The sequence below is a fragment of the Solanum stenotomum genome, chromosome 7 (genome assembly GCF_019186545.1).
Source record: "Solanum stenotomum isolate F172 chromosome 7, ASM1918654v1, whole genome shotgun sequence".
Classification (NCBI taxonomy): domain Eukaryota; kingdom Viridiplantae; phylum Streptophyta; class Magnoliopsida; order Solanales; family Solanaceae; genus Solanum; species Solanum stenotomum.
The window spans coordinates 11,159,081-11,178,315 of NC_064288.1; the positions used below are offsets into that span (position 1 = coordinate 11,159,081).

The 19,235-nt window shown below is 32.4% G+C and overlaps 1 protein-coding gene across 3 annotated transcripts; it reads left to right on the top strand.

Moving 5' to 3' along the window:
- The first annotated feature begins 5,066 nt into the window (after nt 1-5,066).
- LOC125870961 (phosphatidylinositol/phosphatidylcholine transfer protein SFH9) lies at nt 5,067-13,890 on the top strand. 3 transcript variants are annotated; one of them, XR_007446957.1, is made up of 16 exons: nt 5,067-5,300; nt 5,443-5,527; nt 5,629-5,926; nt 7,821-7,920; nt 9,549-9,815; nt 9,900-9,977; nt 10,065-10,166; nt 10,249-10,298; nt 10,401-10,500; nt 10,592-10,684; nt 10,771-10,863; nt 12,001-12,088; nt 12,770-13,149; nt 13,248-13,322; nt 13,404-13,584; nt 13,679-13,890. XR_007446957.1 is itself a non-coding variant. In XM_049551517.1 (15 exons), exons 2-15 carry the CDS (start codon nt 5,521-5,523, stop codon nt 13,452-13,454), a joined length of 1,782 nt encoding a protein of 593 aa, XP_049407474.1. In that variant the 5' UTR covers nt 5,067-5,300; nt 5,443-5,520; the 3' UTR covers nt 13,455-13,890. The 3 variants fall into 3 exon arrangements, 1 of the variants encoding a protein (XP_049407474.1); XR_007446958.1 differs by having other exon boundaries at nt 13,404-13,551; XM_049551517.1 differs by having other exon boundaries at nt 13,404-13,890.
- The last annotated feature ends 5,345 nt before the right edge of the window (nt 13,891-19,235 follow it).

Genomic DNA, 19,235 nt, shown 5'->3' on the forward strand with positions numbered 1-19,235 from the left:
GCGATCCAGATTTAATTGGAGCTCCAATGTAGGCTCCGGACATCGGACGGAAAAAAAAATGTCACATACATATAGAAGATTTGCTTGTATGGGAGTATATAATTAAAAAAAAAAATGCAATTTTGCTCTTGATAGACTTGAATATTTTTAGTATTTTTTACTATATATATATAAGCCATCCTCATGACTTTTTTGGTTTTTTTCACATATGCAAACTGTGAATTCAATTCAACTCTATAGCTATGTTAAATGATTAAAACAAAGGCATAATACATATATTGGCCCCTAAATTTGGCTTCAAATTTTAACTTTGACCTCCAACTTTCATAATGCACAAATAGGCACTTTAACTATCCTACCTTTAAATAAATAAACACGCGATTTTTGGAGCCAAAAGCGTGAAATGCAAGCGCTGCCACGTGTATTAGTGACCCACTCAATGGCTGCCAAGTATTCAATGCATGTGGGCCCGTTTTCCTGTCTATTTGACACCTTTTCAATTTGCCATGCATTTATTTCAATCTCTTTTAATGGATATGGACCCCACCTCACTAATTCCATTCCCTTCTCTTTATTTATGCCTCACAACTTCTTCCTTCACTTTCATTTTGTGGTAAATTAATATTTGAAAATGTCAATTATTCAATTTATAATTTATTTGTCTTATTTCTTTTTTTAATTTATGTGTATTCAAAGATTACATTTAAGATACTATAAATTATTAGACTTAATATTTAAAAAAAATTATTACAAATTTGAAAATTACGTAATATACACTATTAATTACAATAATTACTAACTTAAAATATTTTTTCAATCTAATAAGAGCCTACAAACACACTATACGTTATATTTAAAAGTACTATAAATCATAATTAAAATATATTTTTTTTAGAAAATTTTTTGTTGACTCTTGAAATTCTATTGGTGACACATGAATTTGAATAGATGGAACAATATATATTATTGAAAGTTAACAATACTATAAGTTATTCGAAAATGACGTTAATGATTTTTATAAATTATAACAAATTAGCAACTAAAATATTTTTGAAAAAACATACAATAAATTAGTTGATGAATCAGCCACCACACCGTGGACATGTATGCTTTTTGTGATTAAAATTGAGTTTAAGGGTTATTTTGGCCATTTAAGGATTTTTCTTTAAACTTCAAGCTTTATTAATAGTGATGTATTCATTTTAGAGTTAACATGAACATTTACTACCATATAAATATATAAAATTTATTCAAATTTAAAATTTAAAACTATTTATTTAACATCAATTAAAAATTAACTTTAAAATTAATTATTAGCACGGGCTCTTCATCACTAGTATATAATATAATAAGCGGGAATAGAGAGGACGTTGGGGTCGACACGTGTTCCTTTTTCCTTCTGGACAAAAAAAGACTATACAGGCAGGAGGTCAACCTGTAAAAAAAAAAGGGGGACCCATATTTTACTATTGAAGGATGCGTGTTTCTTTTAAATTCCTTTTACCATACTAAATAATTGTATAAAATATTATAAATCACGATAATTAATTACNAAGATGCAAAATATTTCAGTGTTTTACTAAAATTAACAGCCATCTAATATGGAAAAACTTTATTTTTCTACACCCAAAATGATGTATTTATTCATAAGGATTAGGATTAAGGATGATGACAAACTAATGAACTAACAGACTAATTAACGCTTCTTATGAGTAAACCTGACCCACTATGAGAAGATTAAATGAGTTCAACAATGCAAATATTGAAAGGCAAATTGTTGCACAAACTATTTCACAAATAAATGTCACATAACATTCTGTTGGGAGCGCCATCCTCAAATGGGCCCTGCAGAGCGCGATCCAGATTTAATTGGAGCTCCAATGTAGGCTCCGGATATCGGATGGAAAAAAAAAATGTCACATACAGAAGATTTGCTTGTATGGGAGTATATAATTAAAAAAAAAATGCAATTTTGATCTTGACAGACTTGAATATTTTTAGTATTTTTTACTATATATATATATATATNAGTTAAAGTGCCTATTTGTGCACTTACAAAGTTAAAGGTTAAAGTTAAAATTTGAAGCCAAGTCTAGGGGTCAATATATGTATTATGCCTAAAACAAAATTATAAACGTCATGACCTACCAAAGAAAAAAGAGCCAATTGCCTTTCATTTAGAGATATAAATTGAATATATTAAAGAATCCAACGCACATACCATAATTAGAGTGACACCTAACCCATGTGCACAAAAGTATAATCCATCAATTTTTTTAATTTTAATAAATGATTATCTAAATTTCTAGAAAAGAAAAGGCTTCGATAAGATAACAGGTACTACTAATTTTCAATCATTGTTTAATTTAAATATTTAATACTCCTAACTCCTATATATTAGTAGTATATAATTAACAGATCTTATAATGCAATAATGTTATCTTGCATCACAAAGTTTGTTACATGTATGATTCCACTCACTAAACTAACAATTTAAATTAAGATCAAGAGAGTACTAATTATTTTTTTAATATTATTAAAGAAGGAGCCTGCCTACCTTTAATAGTATAAGTTTTATAAAAAAGTTACAAGACTGAAAATGACATGTTTTAGTCTAGAAACAGTGTATTTTTCTATATTAAAACATGATGTTTCTCCATTTTTTTCCAACTTTCACCAACATTAACCAAAAAAGGTTCTTCCAATAAATAGTCCAAACACTAAAATATTTCCTAAGATTCTCCTAAACCTGTTTCTTTTCTTTCTAAAACATTTTTTTTTCATCTTATGTGAACTTTATATTAAAATCATGTCATTAAGAATAAAATATAATATTTAAGATTAATAGTTCTTTATTATACATATAAAGGTATCATTTATTTTTAATTATAAAAGAGATTGTGAAGGGAATTATAATACTACATAAGAGATAAGAATTAAATCCAGAAACCTAACAAATGCAAGTGGAATTTACAGAAACAAAGCATAATTTAGGTATGAGGCTGGCCCCTACGCCTTATGCTTGAATCTAGCATGGGATCATACTTTATTTCTTATTTTTTATTTTTTAAAAGTAATTGGGGTAGGGGTAGGGGATTTTGGGGAATCAAACCTGTTATTAACGAGGTGAAAATTCAAATAGTTAGCTAGTTGAGTTATTAAGATTTTGCTAGGATACTTTATTTTTGGATCAATAAAAGTTTTTTTGGGTAACTTACAGAAATTTCACTAATTTAGAAGCTAATTATTTGGATTCATGTTAATTTGTAATATTATGAATTTTATCAGATTTTGGACTCTGGATATATGTATTTGCTTGTCTAGATACATGTACCTCAGAGTCATGATGTCAAAATTAAGTGTAGTTTGTTTTAGATACATTGTATCCAAATAGATTCACATGACTTTCTCGCACGCCACTCTCTGTGTATCTGTAATTCACATGTAACTGAGATATATGTACTATCTTGCTTGCCTCTCTCCCTATTTTAGTAGATCCCGTATCAAAATATTTGTATTAAGGTGTATTTGATTTGAAATCTGGTATGAAATTATTAATGAGATAGTATATAAATATTTTAAACTATAAAGTGAAATAATAATAATAAATATAGTTGAAATATTATTTTATTTTTATTTTGAAAAAGTTCGTCTTCTAAACGGAACGGCACAAACGGAAATATGCAAAAAAAGAAAAAGTCAGCCCTGGGAGTGGGACCTTTGCTTGCCAACGATGTATTACCTAAAGCCGTACTACTACGTTAGGCACTGGAATTTTTTAAAACAAAAAAAAAATAGAAATTCAAATAATTATTAGGAAAAAATGCTCTATTATTCCATTTTTGTGACATTATATTATACTACTATTTTGAAGTCAAACAGTTCTATATATATATTTTAAATATATTTAACTATAATTTTATCTGCAGTAATACCTCTTATTTAATTTCAATAGCATGTAAGTTTTTTTACTAAGAAAAGGCTAAGAAAAATGTTTGAATCGAGACAAAACTTGAATTGTTTGATTCTCATACTTTGAATTCTTTTGTACATAATGAAATAAATAAGGTAAATCATGTTTATGATAGTTATATAATTATAATAATTAGGGAAGAAAATTATTTCTAGTCCTATTGAGACATAACAAATTATTATAATCCTATTAAAACATAAAAAAATTTGAACAAGACAGTCAAATCTAATCTATAAAAAAGGTAATATTGTGAATATTGAATAACGAGAACAAGGAAAGAAGAAGTTTCTCCAAAAAAGCATGTCTCTTGTTCTTCCATCTTCACTTTTATTTTAATAGTAAGTATTTTATATCACTTACTTTAGATTTAAATAATAGTTAAAAAAAATTACGCTATTATAACCTCGATCAAACCATTTGTTACAATATATAGTATTTACTAATTAGAAGAATATTCAAATAAGAATAATTTGATAAAATATACCCTCTCTGTCCCATTTTATATGAGGTACTTTGACTCGGCATGAAGTTTAAGAAAGGAAGGAAGACTTTTAAAACTTGTGGTCAAAAAATGAATGATAGAAATTTATGTGGATGTAAATAATTTCATTAAGGGTAAAATAAATATTTTATAGCTAAATTGTTACTTAAATTAGAAATGTGTCATTCTTTTTGAAACCGACTAAAAAGGAAAGTAAGTCATATAAATTGGGACAGATGGAGTAGTATTTTTTTCTTAAACTTCGTGCTTCATCAAATATGTTAGTGTATATTAAAAACAACATGAATTGAGGTGTGGGTTCCAGCTTTAGATATGGAGAAAATTTTGTTGGAAGCGTCACTCTTGAATAGACACTGTAGTGCGCGATTCAGATTTAATCGAAACTTATTTAGTTGGGCCTGAAAATTGACAACAAGTGCCAAAAAAGCAGGCGCCAAAAGGCAAAACGTGGCGGAACTCACAGCAATTGTTCCACCACCACCGACGCGGCCGTTTTACGCTACTTCCATCTTTTTAATGACAATTCCAATGCCTTATACCCATCTCTCTAGAGAGAGAGAAACACAATAAATCCTAGTGAGAGAAACACTCCTCTTCCTCTTCCTCCTCGTAAAAGAAAAAGTAACGTAATCCACGCATTCACGAGATTTGTACTTTGCCCACAACACACAAATATATATATATATACACTTTGAAGAGAGAAGTAACCACAAAGCAAAGTTAGCTAATATATTTATATACACGTACGTACACTGTATAGAAGCAAAAGGCTAGAGAGAGAGAGAGAGAGAATTCAATTGATCATCTACATTCCGTGTTCCTAAGGTATACACATGAAATGGATGAATTGCTTGTTAATCATGTAAAAAACGTTTCGGTTTTATGATTTTATCCCGATCCTTAATCCTGTTTTTCTCTAAGGGAATGATTTGGTTGAAGATCTGAAATTTTATGTTGATTTCTGCAGATTCACGATATAATTCAAAATTGAAGAACTGGATTGGTTTATGCAAAATCACGGATTAATTTGGATTTGAGAAACATAATGCCAGGTTTTTTTTTCTGTCAAATTTGGATTCAGCTGCACGTAATTTTGATTCGGATTTTAACGAATTCGAGAATTGAATCGATTCCTTTTGCTTTTTTTATATAGAAATTGTTGGGATTCACGATCACGAAAGAACAAAAAGATATTATTTTGAGGCATCTGAGGATGAAAAGAGAAGAACTCGAATCAGATCTTTGAAAAAAAAGGCAATGAGTGCTTCTACAAAGCTAACGCATTCGCTCAAAAGACGTAGTAAACGAGTCGCTCATTGCCGATTTGCTTCCATTTCAACGGAAGATTTTCGAGACGAGAAAGAAGAGGAGGCAGTGAATTCATTTCGCCAGGCTTTGATAGAAAAGGATCTCCTTCCGGCTCGTCATGATGATTATCATACTATGTTGAGGTAACTTGCAGATCAGCTGAAAAAAATTAACCGTATTTTATGCTCTCTGTTGCATCAAATAAAAATTAAACATCAATACACAAAACTCTGTAAAGCAAAATATAGAGGAAACATCAATACAAAAGTTTTCTTTTGGAGGTGCTGTCTGTAAGCAAAGTCTCAAATGTGATTGCAATGCAAGGTCATGCCTTTCGTAAAGTTCTGCGATCGAATCCAGTTGGGGAAATAGACACTAGCGCTAATTTACTGTAGCCTTCATAGTAGATGTAGTTTTGTAACTCAAATTGTTGATATTAATCTACAGTACACATGTTTGAGGGGCTCTTAAATATATTGCTAAGGAAGTTTCGAAATGCAGTTGCACAGGAAGCTTGGGAAGATTCATGGAACATTTCTTCCTTTGTTAATTAAATTCATGTTCTTTGAGCCTCCGCCCTCCAATGCTGTGGGTGAATCGGATGATCTTGGGGGGATTGATTTGGATGTCATCGGACCCTATACCTTTTTTGGCTACTTGATCTGAGCTTAATCTTCCTGAAAGTAAATTTAGAGGTTTAAGGAAAATAAAGACCTTAATAAGTTTTGGTTGTTTCCAATGTGAAGGGTCATTTCTCTTGAGAAAGTAAGACAATAAGAGCTTAAGAACAAGCAGTTTAGTCCATCTCTCTTTTCTTTTGACTGCTCATAGAAATTTGAGGGAGAAGAATTATCTAACTTACTGCCATTGAGGTAAGGAAAAAAAGAGGAAAGAGTACCGAAGTTTTTTATTTAAAAGTATTATAGAAGCATGACGTCTCTTCCTAAGAATATCAGGTACAGATGGTGGAAGGGTCTTGAATTTGGGTAATAGAAACCTTTTGATAAGTTTTTCGTCCATATATAAGATTGTTTCCATGAATGAGCATATTACTTCAGATATCACACCTAAGGTGTGGGCACATGTTTTTATCTATTTAAGGAACACAGATGCTCGACCTTAGTTGTTTTCTTGTCTAGATCAGTATATATCCTTGTCTATCCATTTACAAACAGAATTCATCTGTTGATTATCCAAATCCTAGTGGGCTATATAACTTCAAATCATCTAGCTGCAAATATTTCACATTACTTTCCTGATTATAATTCATGTAGCTTGTGAATAATTTGAGACATAGCCTTTTTGAGGATTAGAAATAGACTTCTTTGAGATTTTTAGACTAATTAAAACTTTTCCTAGGGTCTCTTGTCTAAATACAAGCATAAGGCAATAATCATGGAATACAATGGTTAATTTATTTTCAAAATTCTTGCATTCATCTCAACAAAGACTAAAGAGTTTGGCAAGCTTGATACTGAGCTTAGTTTTTCATGTTTACAACTTTTTTTTTTTTTGGTGAAATCCTATCAATTACCAATAGGAGGTTTCTTTATGGCGACCATCGGTTTGAGACCATGATTTTTGGTACAGACCTATTCTTTGTGTACCAATGTGGAACTTGAATTCTGAAACTTAAACAATAGCAAAAAAGAAATAGATCTCAATTTTTTCTCATGGCAGCATATTTTCTTTGATGACAGACAGGATAATTTAAATGGTGCTCCAGATATTTTATCTTCTGGAAGTACCTCTACACAGTTCTTTCTCCTCTTGATCATCAAATCTTATTTCTCTAACAATTGTTCTTCAAACGTATTTGTTTGCTTAATTTCCTGTCTACTCGTTCTTTCACAATACTCTCACTTGTGGGATTTCCCTAGGTATATTGTTGTTCTTCTTCTTCACAATAGTTTGAAAAATAGATGTTTTTCTGTAAGAGAATTGTTCTTCTTTTTTCATGCACGGTAAGACAATATGATTCAGTTTCTCTAGTCATGCTGTTTCTTTTTTCATGTTGAGAGCATCTTTCCATTTCAGGTTCCTAAAAGCAAGGAAATTTGACCTTGATAAGGCCATGCTAATGTGGTCTGAAATGCTCAACTGGAGGAAAGAACAAGGAGTAGACACGATTATAGAGGTAGGTTCTGTTGCACACAATTTGCATGCATGTTGCTGTATTTTGCTTTTGCTAGAAAACAGCAAGTTTTGTTGCTCACCAGCTGTACACTAAATGATGATGGTTGGTATAAAGTTATCAAATCCCCCTGCTAAACATTTTCGGGACATCTTTTATAGCTTAGTTTTTTCAAAATGATTAAAGTAACTGTTTGACATCTTTAGAACAATAGCAACATCTTGAAGGAGCCAATGTACCCAAGCATTCCAATTTTTAATGCTTCTTTGTATGTAATACTAGTTGAAATCTATCATATCTCGATGCTGCATATAAATTTTATTTGACGACCCTTTCCTATCTTGTTTATATTGTATTTATTCCTTCCCCACCTTTTACCCAAAGTGGCGAGTAAATTGTCTGGACCTATGACATTGTTATAATTTGATTTCAACAATTGATGTTAAACTAGAAGCTTTTCTATATGGAAGACAATAATCATCTATTAGTATTAATAGGTATAAAATATCTGGAAATCTAGACAGCTTTAGCAAAAGATAAAGAATAATGGAAGTTGAAAATCTGTATAGGTGATATCAACTTGAAGAGTACTGTTCACTAGAGTACTCTTAGTATATAATCATTAGAGTATATTAGAGAACTCGTAGTGTTAGATAAGTTTTAAGTATGGAATATTGTAATATTATGGATTCAAGCGAAGCATATGATAATGAGGATTCATGACCTCAACTAGCTTAGGATTGAGTTGTAGCTGATATTGTTGGAAAATTTGTGGCTACACTGTTATTGCTGTGATAAATTTACATATGTGCAAACCATTGTTGGCCCCAATTCTGGTAAAGAAGGAAGGCTGTGTAGGTTGATGGTGCCTGATATTAGGATGAATTCCCTTGACATGACAGGTGGAATGATAGATTCATATACTCAACCCTAATTTGGGATTTAGGTGTGTTATATCAACTTTATCATATTTGTTGCATGGTGGTTACCCAAAATTGTATTTCTGCAATTCAGGTTTTCGATTGATACTTCTCGAGAAAACTGCATGACACCATTCATTCTATTTCACTATTTCTTGTGGAACTTGAGCTGTTATTCTTGTTATTGGCTATGTCTTTTTATTTTTTTTACTTTTTGTACTTGGATTTGCTACACTTGACCCGAGGGTCTTTCGGAAACAGCCTCTCTTCCTCCTTGAGGTAGTGGTAAGGTTTGTGTACACTCTACCCCATACCCCACTTGTGGAGACTACACTGGGTATGTTGTTGTTGCTTTAAGGCTTCAGAGTCAAATGCTATCATATATGTTCTTAAAAAAAAAGTACTTCCATCATTAATGCTAATATTTGTAAAGTTTGTCAAACTATAGTGAGGTTGTCACTCTTCTACCCTGCCATATTTTTATGTTTCTTGAATGAATTACAACAATCTTTTGTTTAAAATCCTAAGGAAGTCTTAAACAGTATCAGATATATATTTCTATGCCTCTCTCTCTGTGTGTCTTCTTTTAGTGTTCCTGCCATCCCAAATTTTAAATGCATACATGACAAACAGCTTTTGATAATTTAAAGTTAGGCACATGTTCTTGTCTTTAGATGTCTAAATTCTGATTTATATTCTGGAAATGTTTAGGATTTTGCCTATGAGGAATATGAGGAAGTTCAGCGTTATTACCCTCATGGTTACCATGGTGTAGACAGAGGGGGACGACCCGTCTATATTGAAAGACTTGGCAAGATTGAACCTACTAAACTTATGAATATTACCACAATAGAAAGGTTCTTAAAGTATCACATCCAAGGGTTTGAAAGGACTTTTGTTGAAAAATTTCCAGCATGTTCCATCGCAGCTAGGAGGCATATAGATTCATCTACTACAATCTTGGATGTACAAGGACTGGTCAGTATTGAGTTACTTGATATTCAACCTAAACTTCATTAGTTTCCATATTTGATATGCAACATCTTTTCTGTGATAATGTAGAATTGGAGGAGTTTTGGGAAACTTGCCCATGATTTGGTCATGCGCATGCAAAAGATAGATGGCGACAACTATCCAGAGGTTGCTTTCAGTTTGGAAGAGTAAATGATTTTTTTTTATATTCCTTTTATCTATTTGATCCTTTGCTAATAACTTTTTATTCTGCAGACATTACACCAGATGTTTATTGTCAATGCTGGAAATGGATTCAGATTTCTGTGGAATACTGCAAAAGGATTTCTTGATCCAAAGACAACAGCAAAAATTCATGTAAAGGGACACTTCCATTATCTGCATGGTTGTCTTTAAGGGTCATGTGAACTCACAATGATTGCCTCTGTTCAATTGACAGGTATTGGGAAACAAATTCCAGAGCAACTTAGCAGAAGTCATAGACCCCAGGTATATGAATGGTTGATAAAATGTCATTTTCTATATTGTCAAAGTATGATTATTGAGTAAACTGTGTTAATTCCTTCATTATGTACATTGGTTTGTGATCAGCCAATTGCCAGATTTTCTTGGAGGAACCTGCTCATGCCCAAATCCAGATGGGTGTCTTAGGTCTGATAAAGGACCCTGGAATGATCCAGAGCTGATGAAGGTGAGGTTTATCTGTAGAAATGATATTCAAGATTCTGTGTAATAACCCGTTGCAAGACATTTATTACTTATCATGCCAAAAACTCTTGCAGCTGGTCCATGCATTACATGGTGAAGCACTTTATCCCAGGAGAATTACAAGCTTCTCCGATAGTGATATCGAAATCAAACCTGTTTCTCCACAGGTATTATAGTGACTTAGCTGCACTATGTTCTGCCTTTCCGGTTATCTTCGAGATGCATTGTGTCTGAGACCATTATTCTCTGTCAGTTACTACGCAAAGAGATTGGTTCGGCAGAATCTGAAGTGGAAGTGGGGGTCTCAGCTTACAGTATCATGCAATCAAAACAACTTTCAGACAAAGTGAGTAACAAGTCTCTGTTTGCCCTTTTTATGGTTTACCAGCTTCTGATCTATGCTTATGCCAAGTTGAGAACACATCTACATTTTAGTTACCTCAATTTCCTAAGCCATTTCATCATCATTTGCAATATACATTGGTAATTTGACCAGAAAGTTATCTAGGGTGTGGTATTAACTTTCCTGTATTATTGAAGGAAAGGTAGTGAGAAAACTGAATGAACACTCTTTAGCAACAAAAAATTGCACAGAAGGATTATTGCTTAATCGTGCACAGAACAGATCTCCTGCAAAGAAAGATATGACAGATGCATCATCCTTGTGAATTTGTAAATATGTTTTTGCATTTGCCAGAGGAGGAGTATCCCCTTGGAATGTACTTCCTCCAGCCCCAATAAAAAATTACCAGTTTCTCTTTTGGTCTGTCCCAAAATTTGACCTTTTTTTCACTTGAAACAAAATTTCTCCTCCAAGAATTTAGTTCAATATAAAATAATAGTGTAAAAAAAAAAAAACTGTGACTTGATGTGATGTCTAACCAAATAACTATACTTCATTTTTTGTTAAACTGAGAAATCTGATTTTATTTTTTTTGAGATAAGAGAAATCTGATATTTCCAATTTCAAAATTCAGTGCGCTTGCTCCTCTACCCTTCTCATTTAAATACCAAACTTGGTTCTGGGGCAAGAATCAAGCAGGTGACATGAGCCTATCGCACATCCCGTGCTATTCTACTTTGCCTTTAACCAAAGCCCTTTTTCTTATTATTTTAATATTTTTCTGCCATATAAAATATAGTAATCTATTCAAACAGTTTAACATCTACCTATCAATTTTACTTAAACTACTGCAAAATGAAAGTAGTCACCATTTGATGGGAAAGATGGAGTATTTTCTTTCGATTTTTCTCTTTACTCTATGCAGACCTTCTTTGACTGCATTCATTAGCCCTATATGCTGGAGGATGGCTATAATCAGATTTGTAGAATCTGGTTCTCCATTAATTGGTTATCAATTGTGATCTACAACACTAAACAAAAACTTGTTTAAAAATTTCCACCTCGAATTTGATATGCTCAATGTTCTGTGTTTCTGCGATATATTTCTATATTCATATCTCTCCTGCTTGATTGCTTTAGGTACCAACTAGGAGATCTGTTTCATTTGGCAGCTTAGTTCAAGAAGATTATGGGCCTATGCTTACAGATGAACATTTGAATTCTCCAAGTAAGAATTTTGATTTCTATGGTCAATCAGCGAGTTTCATTTTGTATTATTCAACTGATTACATGTTTCTATACTCGTATGGTATGGGTAATTTCTCAAGTTTTACTTTGGACATGTTGCCTTGTTTCTGTAGCATATGCCCTAGACACCATATTCAATCTTGATCGTGTGATTCTGGTTCATCCCTGTGAACTGATTGTGAGTGTGTTACATGAAATTCCACAAATCTGGCTACCTCCAAATCATTCAAATTCTCCTAAAACTTAGATTCTATCCCTGTGTAGTCCACACTTCATCAATAGTGGTCTTCCGTTGTTGGTTTGAAGTGTAAATATGTGGGAATAATAGCTTTAGAGTACCTTGCCCCAACCAATTGTCTTCCCAAAAGGGTGTATCCTGCCCATTTTCAACTCTGCAGTTTGCTTTTATTGCTGAAATTGGCCATAGAGCTCTGATAGTCTTCCAAACACTTGCACCATAAGCAGTTTTGTTTCCCCAGTCTTCTCAAAATCTTCCTTGTGCATTGTTTCGTTTTCACTTTCAAGAGGAAAGGGAGCTTGTCTATACGGATTTGTTTGTTCACCATTTTTTACGTGAGAACTTCTACAGGATTTTGGTTTGTTGTGAAAAGAAGCATTACTAAGGGCTCATAGACTAATCATTTTATTCTCTTTGCAACAGATAGAGCTACTGTATCAGTACAAAGAAGGTCGCCTGAGAAATCCATCTTTAGCTTGATGATTAATATGATGGTCAAATCACTTGCATGGATATGCTTCTTGTTTCATGGGGTGGGTAGGTTATTTGTGAAGAATAGTGATGCAAACAGATTGAGAAATGGACGGGTATCAGTGAATGCAAGTTCAGCCGAGCAAAATGTTTCTTCCCCGAAAAAGGAGGATCTCCTCCATCCATGCTGTCAGAGGTTGCAACATTTAGAGAACGTCGTAGCTGATTTGTTGAAGAAACCAACCAAAATTCCTCCAGAAAAAGAGCTCATGCTGCTTGATTCAATGGACCGCATAAAGTTCATAGAGTATGACTTGCAGAGGACGAAGAAAGTAATGGTCTATGCACTGTTTCCAGATACGTTCATTTTGTCCAATTGTAGAGTTATTTAATTATCATTAACAAAGTGGAACAAATATTTTTGTTTCAGGCACTACTTGCAACAGCATCGCAACAAGTAGAGCTTGCTGAATCCATGGAATCTTTGAAGGAGAACAAATTGAAAGTACGCTTTCTTCCATAGACCTTATTGAAACCTCTGCTCACAGGTTATAAAGTGCAGATTACTGAGTATCATTTCAAACAGGTGACAAACTCATGTTGGCGGAGAGGCAGGCCTTCACAATACAATACCTGATTTGGGTGGGAACAGCATTGATGTCTTAGGTTGATCTTTAGATGTGTCAACAATTTGGATTCAATCCTGGTATATATACTCGAGACGAAGTTTGCAGGTAAAAGGACCGTGCCGGAAATATACACAATGGGTAATGTCCATCAGTTTCCACATTCAGTGTCTAAATTTACATTACCATCTCCCTCCCTCCCTCTGAAGTATCATCTCTTTCCTGTTTCTTCCAGGCTTTCGAGTTGGTGATTGAGTAAGCTTTGCTAGAATGTTGCACTCTGCCTCATTTTTCTTTAGAGGAGGGAGTGTGATGTTATAGTTGGATTACATTCATATTTGTACATAATTGACGTGTGAGCAACTAGTTCTGGACGTAACTTACATATTTTCTGTACAGAAGGACCGCAAATTTAATGCATAGCTAACAAATTTGTTGTCTGAGATTCTCAATTTTGTTATGAAAATATTGCTTAGCAACTTCCACTTAAACCAGTTGTCAAACAATATATTGATAATAATGATTAGAAATTTGTGCGTGCTGTTCTTGAATGGGTCAGTTTTTTAGTTCCTTTCACATCCTGCCCCAGTGGGAACTGGGAAGTGGTACAAAGCGGCAGGATTCGGTACTTTCGGTTTCTGTTTTGAAGTGGCCTGTCTTGACCAAATATAGAAGTAGAGACGACAAAATGGGTAATTCATATGGATATATATTCAAATTATCCATATCAAATAAGTTAGGGGGTAAAAAATGAGTCAAATTTATATTATCCATTTAAAAGTGGATAGTTAAATGGATAAAATGAGTAAAAGAAATTCATTTATAAAAGAAATAAAGTGGTAATAGTACAAGAAAGAGGAGAGGAGTGATTTTCTTTTCAATTTATGTATTTCTCCATTACAGTGCAATGCTCCTTTTATAGGGGTGAAATTTACTTGGAGATGTTAACATGCTACAGTGAATGTAGTTCCCTATGGACATCCACTTGTTTACAACACCCCTCTTGGATGTTCATGTATAAGAAAAGAAATACACATAATTATTTGTAATATGCATTGGTTGTTGCCTCATTAAAAATTTTATCAGGAAAATTCAGTGGGATAAAATCTTGATTAAGGAAAAAGAGTGCAATTCGTATTTTACTCCCCCTGATGAAGACGTCACTTAATCTCTCGAAGATGACACATTCTAATCTTGTATCTCAACTTCTTAAAGATTGAAGTTGGTAATGCCTTGGTGAACATACATGCTAAATTATCACTGGAACGAACTTGTTGAACATCTATTTCACCCTTCTTTTGAAGATCACGAGTAAAAAGAATTTTGGTGAATATGTTTTGTTCTATCTCCTTTGACGTATCCTTCTCTTAGTTGAGCTATACACGCAACATTGTCTTCATATAATATTGTTGGGATATCTCATTTTAAAGAAAGGTCACATAATTTCTGGATGTGTTGGGTTATTGATCTTAACCACACACATTCTCAACTTGCTTCATGAATGACCATTATCTCTGTATGATTTGAGAAGTAGCAATCATAGTTTGTTTTGTTGAACGTCGTGATATAGTTGTACCTCCACATGTAAATAAATAATCTATCTGAGATCGATCTTTGTGTGAGTCAGACAATATCTTGTATCTGCATAACAAATTAATTGTGAACCACATTCTTTTGGATAAAATAGTCTCATATCAATGGTCCCTTGAAGTTATCCAGATATATGTTAATACCATTTCAGTGTCTTCGTATTGTAGAAGAACTAAATCTTGCTAATAAATTTATAGAAAAGATATATCTTATCGAGAATTACTAGCAGGGTACATCAATGCACTAATTGCACTATGATATGATATTTCAGCACCGACTAGTTCTTCGTCATTCTCATGAGGTCGAAATGGATCTTATTAATAATATCAAGTGATCTCACAATCATCGGAATACTTAGTTGATATGCTTTATCCATGCAAAATCTCTTTAAATTTTTTTTAGTATATGTTGGTTGATGAATAAATACTCCACTTGTAAAATGCTCAATTTGTAGACCAAGACTAAATTTTGTCTTTCCAAGGTCTTTCATTTCAATTTTTTTTCTCCAAACATTCTATTACCTTTGAAAGCTCTTCACAAGTTTCAATGATATTCAAATCATCAACATACATAGGTATTATCAAAAAATCAGGTCTACACCTTTTAATAAATACACAAAGACAAATTGCACCATTCTCGTACCCTTCTTTTAATAGATATTCGCTAAGACGATTATACCACACGCGTTTTGATTGTTTCAATCTGTATAATTTTTTTAAAGTTTTATTGAACAAGTTTTTCGAAAATCTTTATACATTTCAGACATTTTTAATCCTTTGAAAATTTTCATAAAAATGTCATTGTCTAGTGAATCATATAAATAGGGTGTAACGACATCCATCAAATGCATGTCAACTTTTCATGAACTGCCAAATTTATAAGATACTTGAAAGTGATTACATCCGTCACAAAATAACATGTCTCCATATAATCAATGTCATGTCTTTGCGAAAATTCTTGTGCCACAAGTTGTGCTTTACATCTTACGACTTCATTTTTCTCATTTTATTTTCGCACAAAGACCCATTTGTATCCCCACTAGATTTATATCTTCAGGTGTTCGGGGTATCGGTCTGAAAACTTTGGCTTTTCAAGTGAAGCTAATTTAATTGACCAATCATTTTTTTGCCTACATTTTTCGACAGATTTTGGTTCAAGATCCTCATTTTATTGCATTATTTCAATAACAATATTATAAGCAAAAATATTATCAACAATTATATTATTTTGATTTCATATTTTTTCTGATGAGACATAGTTTATTGAGATCTCTTCATTATTTTTAGACGCCTGAACCTCTTTCAAGGTTTCATCAATTATTATGTCTCGTTGCTCTTCTTGAGCAGGTTCTTTCATATTATGACAATCTTGAACATTTGCTTTTTTTTTTCCTCAAGGATTTTATCCTTGAAATCGATTGCTCTACCACGTTTTAAGCGTGATTTAGACTGATTTGTATTAATTAATTAATTGTCCTACCGAAACGTCAACTCGAATTGAATCATTAGCAACTGGAATATAAGATTTAGTAACTCTTGATAGATCAGTATATGCATATGGCAGTTGATTTGCAATATTTTACAAATAGATTATCTTTTGAACCTCTAGTTTACATTTATTTGTACGAGGATCTAAATGAGACAATGATAATGCATTTCAATCAATCTCCTTTTGCAGCTGCTTATTTCCCCCCAATCAACAAATCTTGCAGTAAATAAATCTCCACTCAAAAGTTCTAAATATTTTATAATAGAAGGAGATTCATACCCAATATATATCCCCAACTTTCTTTTGGGATCCATCTTTATACGTTGTGGTGGAGCAATTGAAACATATACCACACATTCAAATATTGTAAGAAGAAAAATATTCGGCACCTAACCAAAAGTCAATTGTAATGGGGAGACTTTATGGTAACTTGTGGGTTTGATCTGCACAAGACTTTCTGCATGCAAAATAGCATGACCCCATTACGAAATGAGAAGTTTTGTTCTCATAAGTATTGATCTAGCAATTGATTGGAGACGCTTAATCAATGATTCTTCTAGATCATTTTGAGCATAAACATGAGCAAATTGTTTTTCCTGTAAATATACAATAATCATTAAAAGCTTGGAATGTAAATTGATCATCAGCATTATCGAGACAAATTGTCTTAATGACATAATCTAAAAATTATGCTCTTAACTTTATTATTTGAACAAGTAATCTCGCAAACGTCACATTGCGAATTGATAATAGACACCATCTTGTCGATGCATCTATTAAAATTATATAATATTTAAATGGTCCACATGATGGGTGAATAGACCCACATATATCACCTTGTATACGTGCCAGAAATTCTAGAGATTCAATTCTCACTTTGATTACTGATGGTCTAGTAATCAATTTGCCTTGAGAACATGCAGTTCAAGAGAGTTCTTTAAATTGAAGAATTTTGGTTCTTCAAAGAGTGTCCAAGTGAACTCTCAAATATTTTTACGCATTATATTAAAATCGGGATGACCCATTCGGTCATGTCAAATAATAAAATCATTTGATTTAGTAAACATTTGTTTACTATAACATGTGATTCAATCATGCTAATACTTGTATAGTATAAAGCCGAATGAAATAGCGGATAACTTTTCAAGTATAAACTTCTTACCCTACATCATTGTAGTAATATAAATATATTCATTCTTTTCATCATTTGTAGTCTCAATATGATAGTTATTTTGACGAACGTCTTTGAAACTTAATAAGTTCCTTTGAGACTTATTGCAATATAATGTTTCATTGATTGTCAAATTTGTTCATTCGATAAGTACTAAATTTTTTCAAAGCCTTCAATTAATTTTGTATTATCAAATATTGTATTAACATTAGCTTCTTTCATCACCAAATAAGAAAAATATTTTTTATTTCTTTTAATAGTGTGTGTTGTGGCACTATCTATAAGACATATATCATCATAATTAATTTTGGATCCAACTAATACTTGGAGAATTATCATATTATTCATAAAAATAAAAATAAATTATAAGAGTGTGAAAAACTAAGAACATAGAAACTTTTATGAAATCGTAGTAACAATGTAGAAATTTGTAAGACATAATATCTTAAGAAAAATATTTAAGAAGAACAGTATAGTTGCAAACATAATAGAAAAACAACAATTATTCTTATAATTTTATCTCCAACTAGATGATTAGTTCTTCAATCAATATTCTCATAAAAGACTCAACTTTCAAATGAGTAATATGTGGGAGGTCTTCAAAGTCATCATCTTTATAAGCAAGATTTACCTCAATATCGTCATATTTGTTTGAAGGAGCTGCTTCATTATCAACATTCTGAAAGGTCAAGTGTGCCTCTACATTATTATCTTTTCTTTTGAGGGAGGCTTGATAAACTTTCACAAAATGATCAGGCGTACAATATTCATGTGCTCAATGACTTTTCATACCACATCAGTGACAAATATTGATTCTATCTTGAAAAGAATTTTTTTGAGAAACTTTGTTATTCTCATGTTTATTTTCACCATAATAATGATAATTATTTCGTCCTCTATCACGTCCTCGTCCACGTCCACGACCATGGTCATGATCATGACCATGGCCACGACCAAGATAATTATTTTGTCTTGATTCAAACTGATTATTTGTTGCTACAACATTCGCTTCAGGGAATATAACAGACTTAGTGGGACGAACATCATGATTTTTCACCAACAAATTATTATTCTGCTCAGCCACAAGTAGGCATGTAATTAATTTGGAATATTTCTTAAATTTCTTTTCACGATATTGTTGTTGTAGTAACACATTTGAAACATGAAAAGTGAAAAAAAAAATCTCAAGTAAGTCATCATCAGTGATAGTATCTGCACATAATTTTATTATGGAACTTACTTTATGAATATCAGAATTATACTCAGTCATAGTTTTAAAATCTTGAAATCGAAGATGTATCCACTCATATGGAGCTTTTGGTAACACCATAAATTTTAGGTGGTCATATCGATCCTTCAAATTAATCCATAATTCAAGCGGATCTTTCACAATTAAATATTTAGTTTTTAATCCTTCATGAAGATGATGACGGAGAAAAATCATGGTCTTCGCTTTATCGTGACTTGATGCTTTATTTTCTTGTTTAATAGTATCACCAAGACCTTTGGCGTCAAGATAAATTTCAGCATCAAGGATCCAGGA

What these genes read in the sequence shown, in the direction of transcription:
- LOC125870961 (XM_049551517.1), top strand. An exon ending in TCAAACCTGTTTCTCCACAG is followed by an intron (nt 10,685 to 10,770) that starts GTATTATAGTGA and finishes ATTCTCTGTCAG; the next exon opens with TTACTACGCAAAGAGATTGG. An exon ending in CAAAACAACTTTCAGACAAA is followed by an intron (nt 10,864 to 12,000) that starts GTGAGTAACAAG and finishes TGATTGCTTTAG; the next exon opens with GTACCAACTAGGAGATCTGT.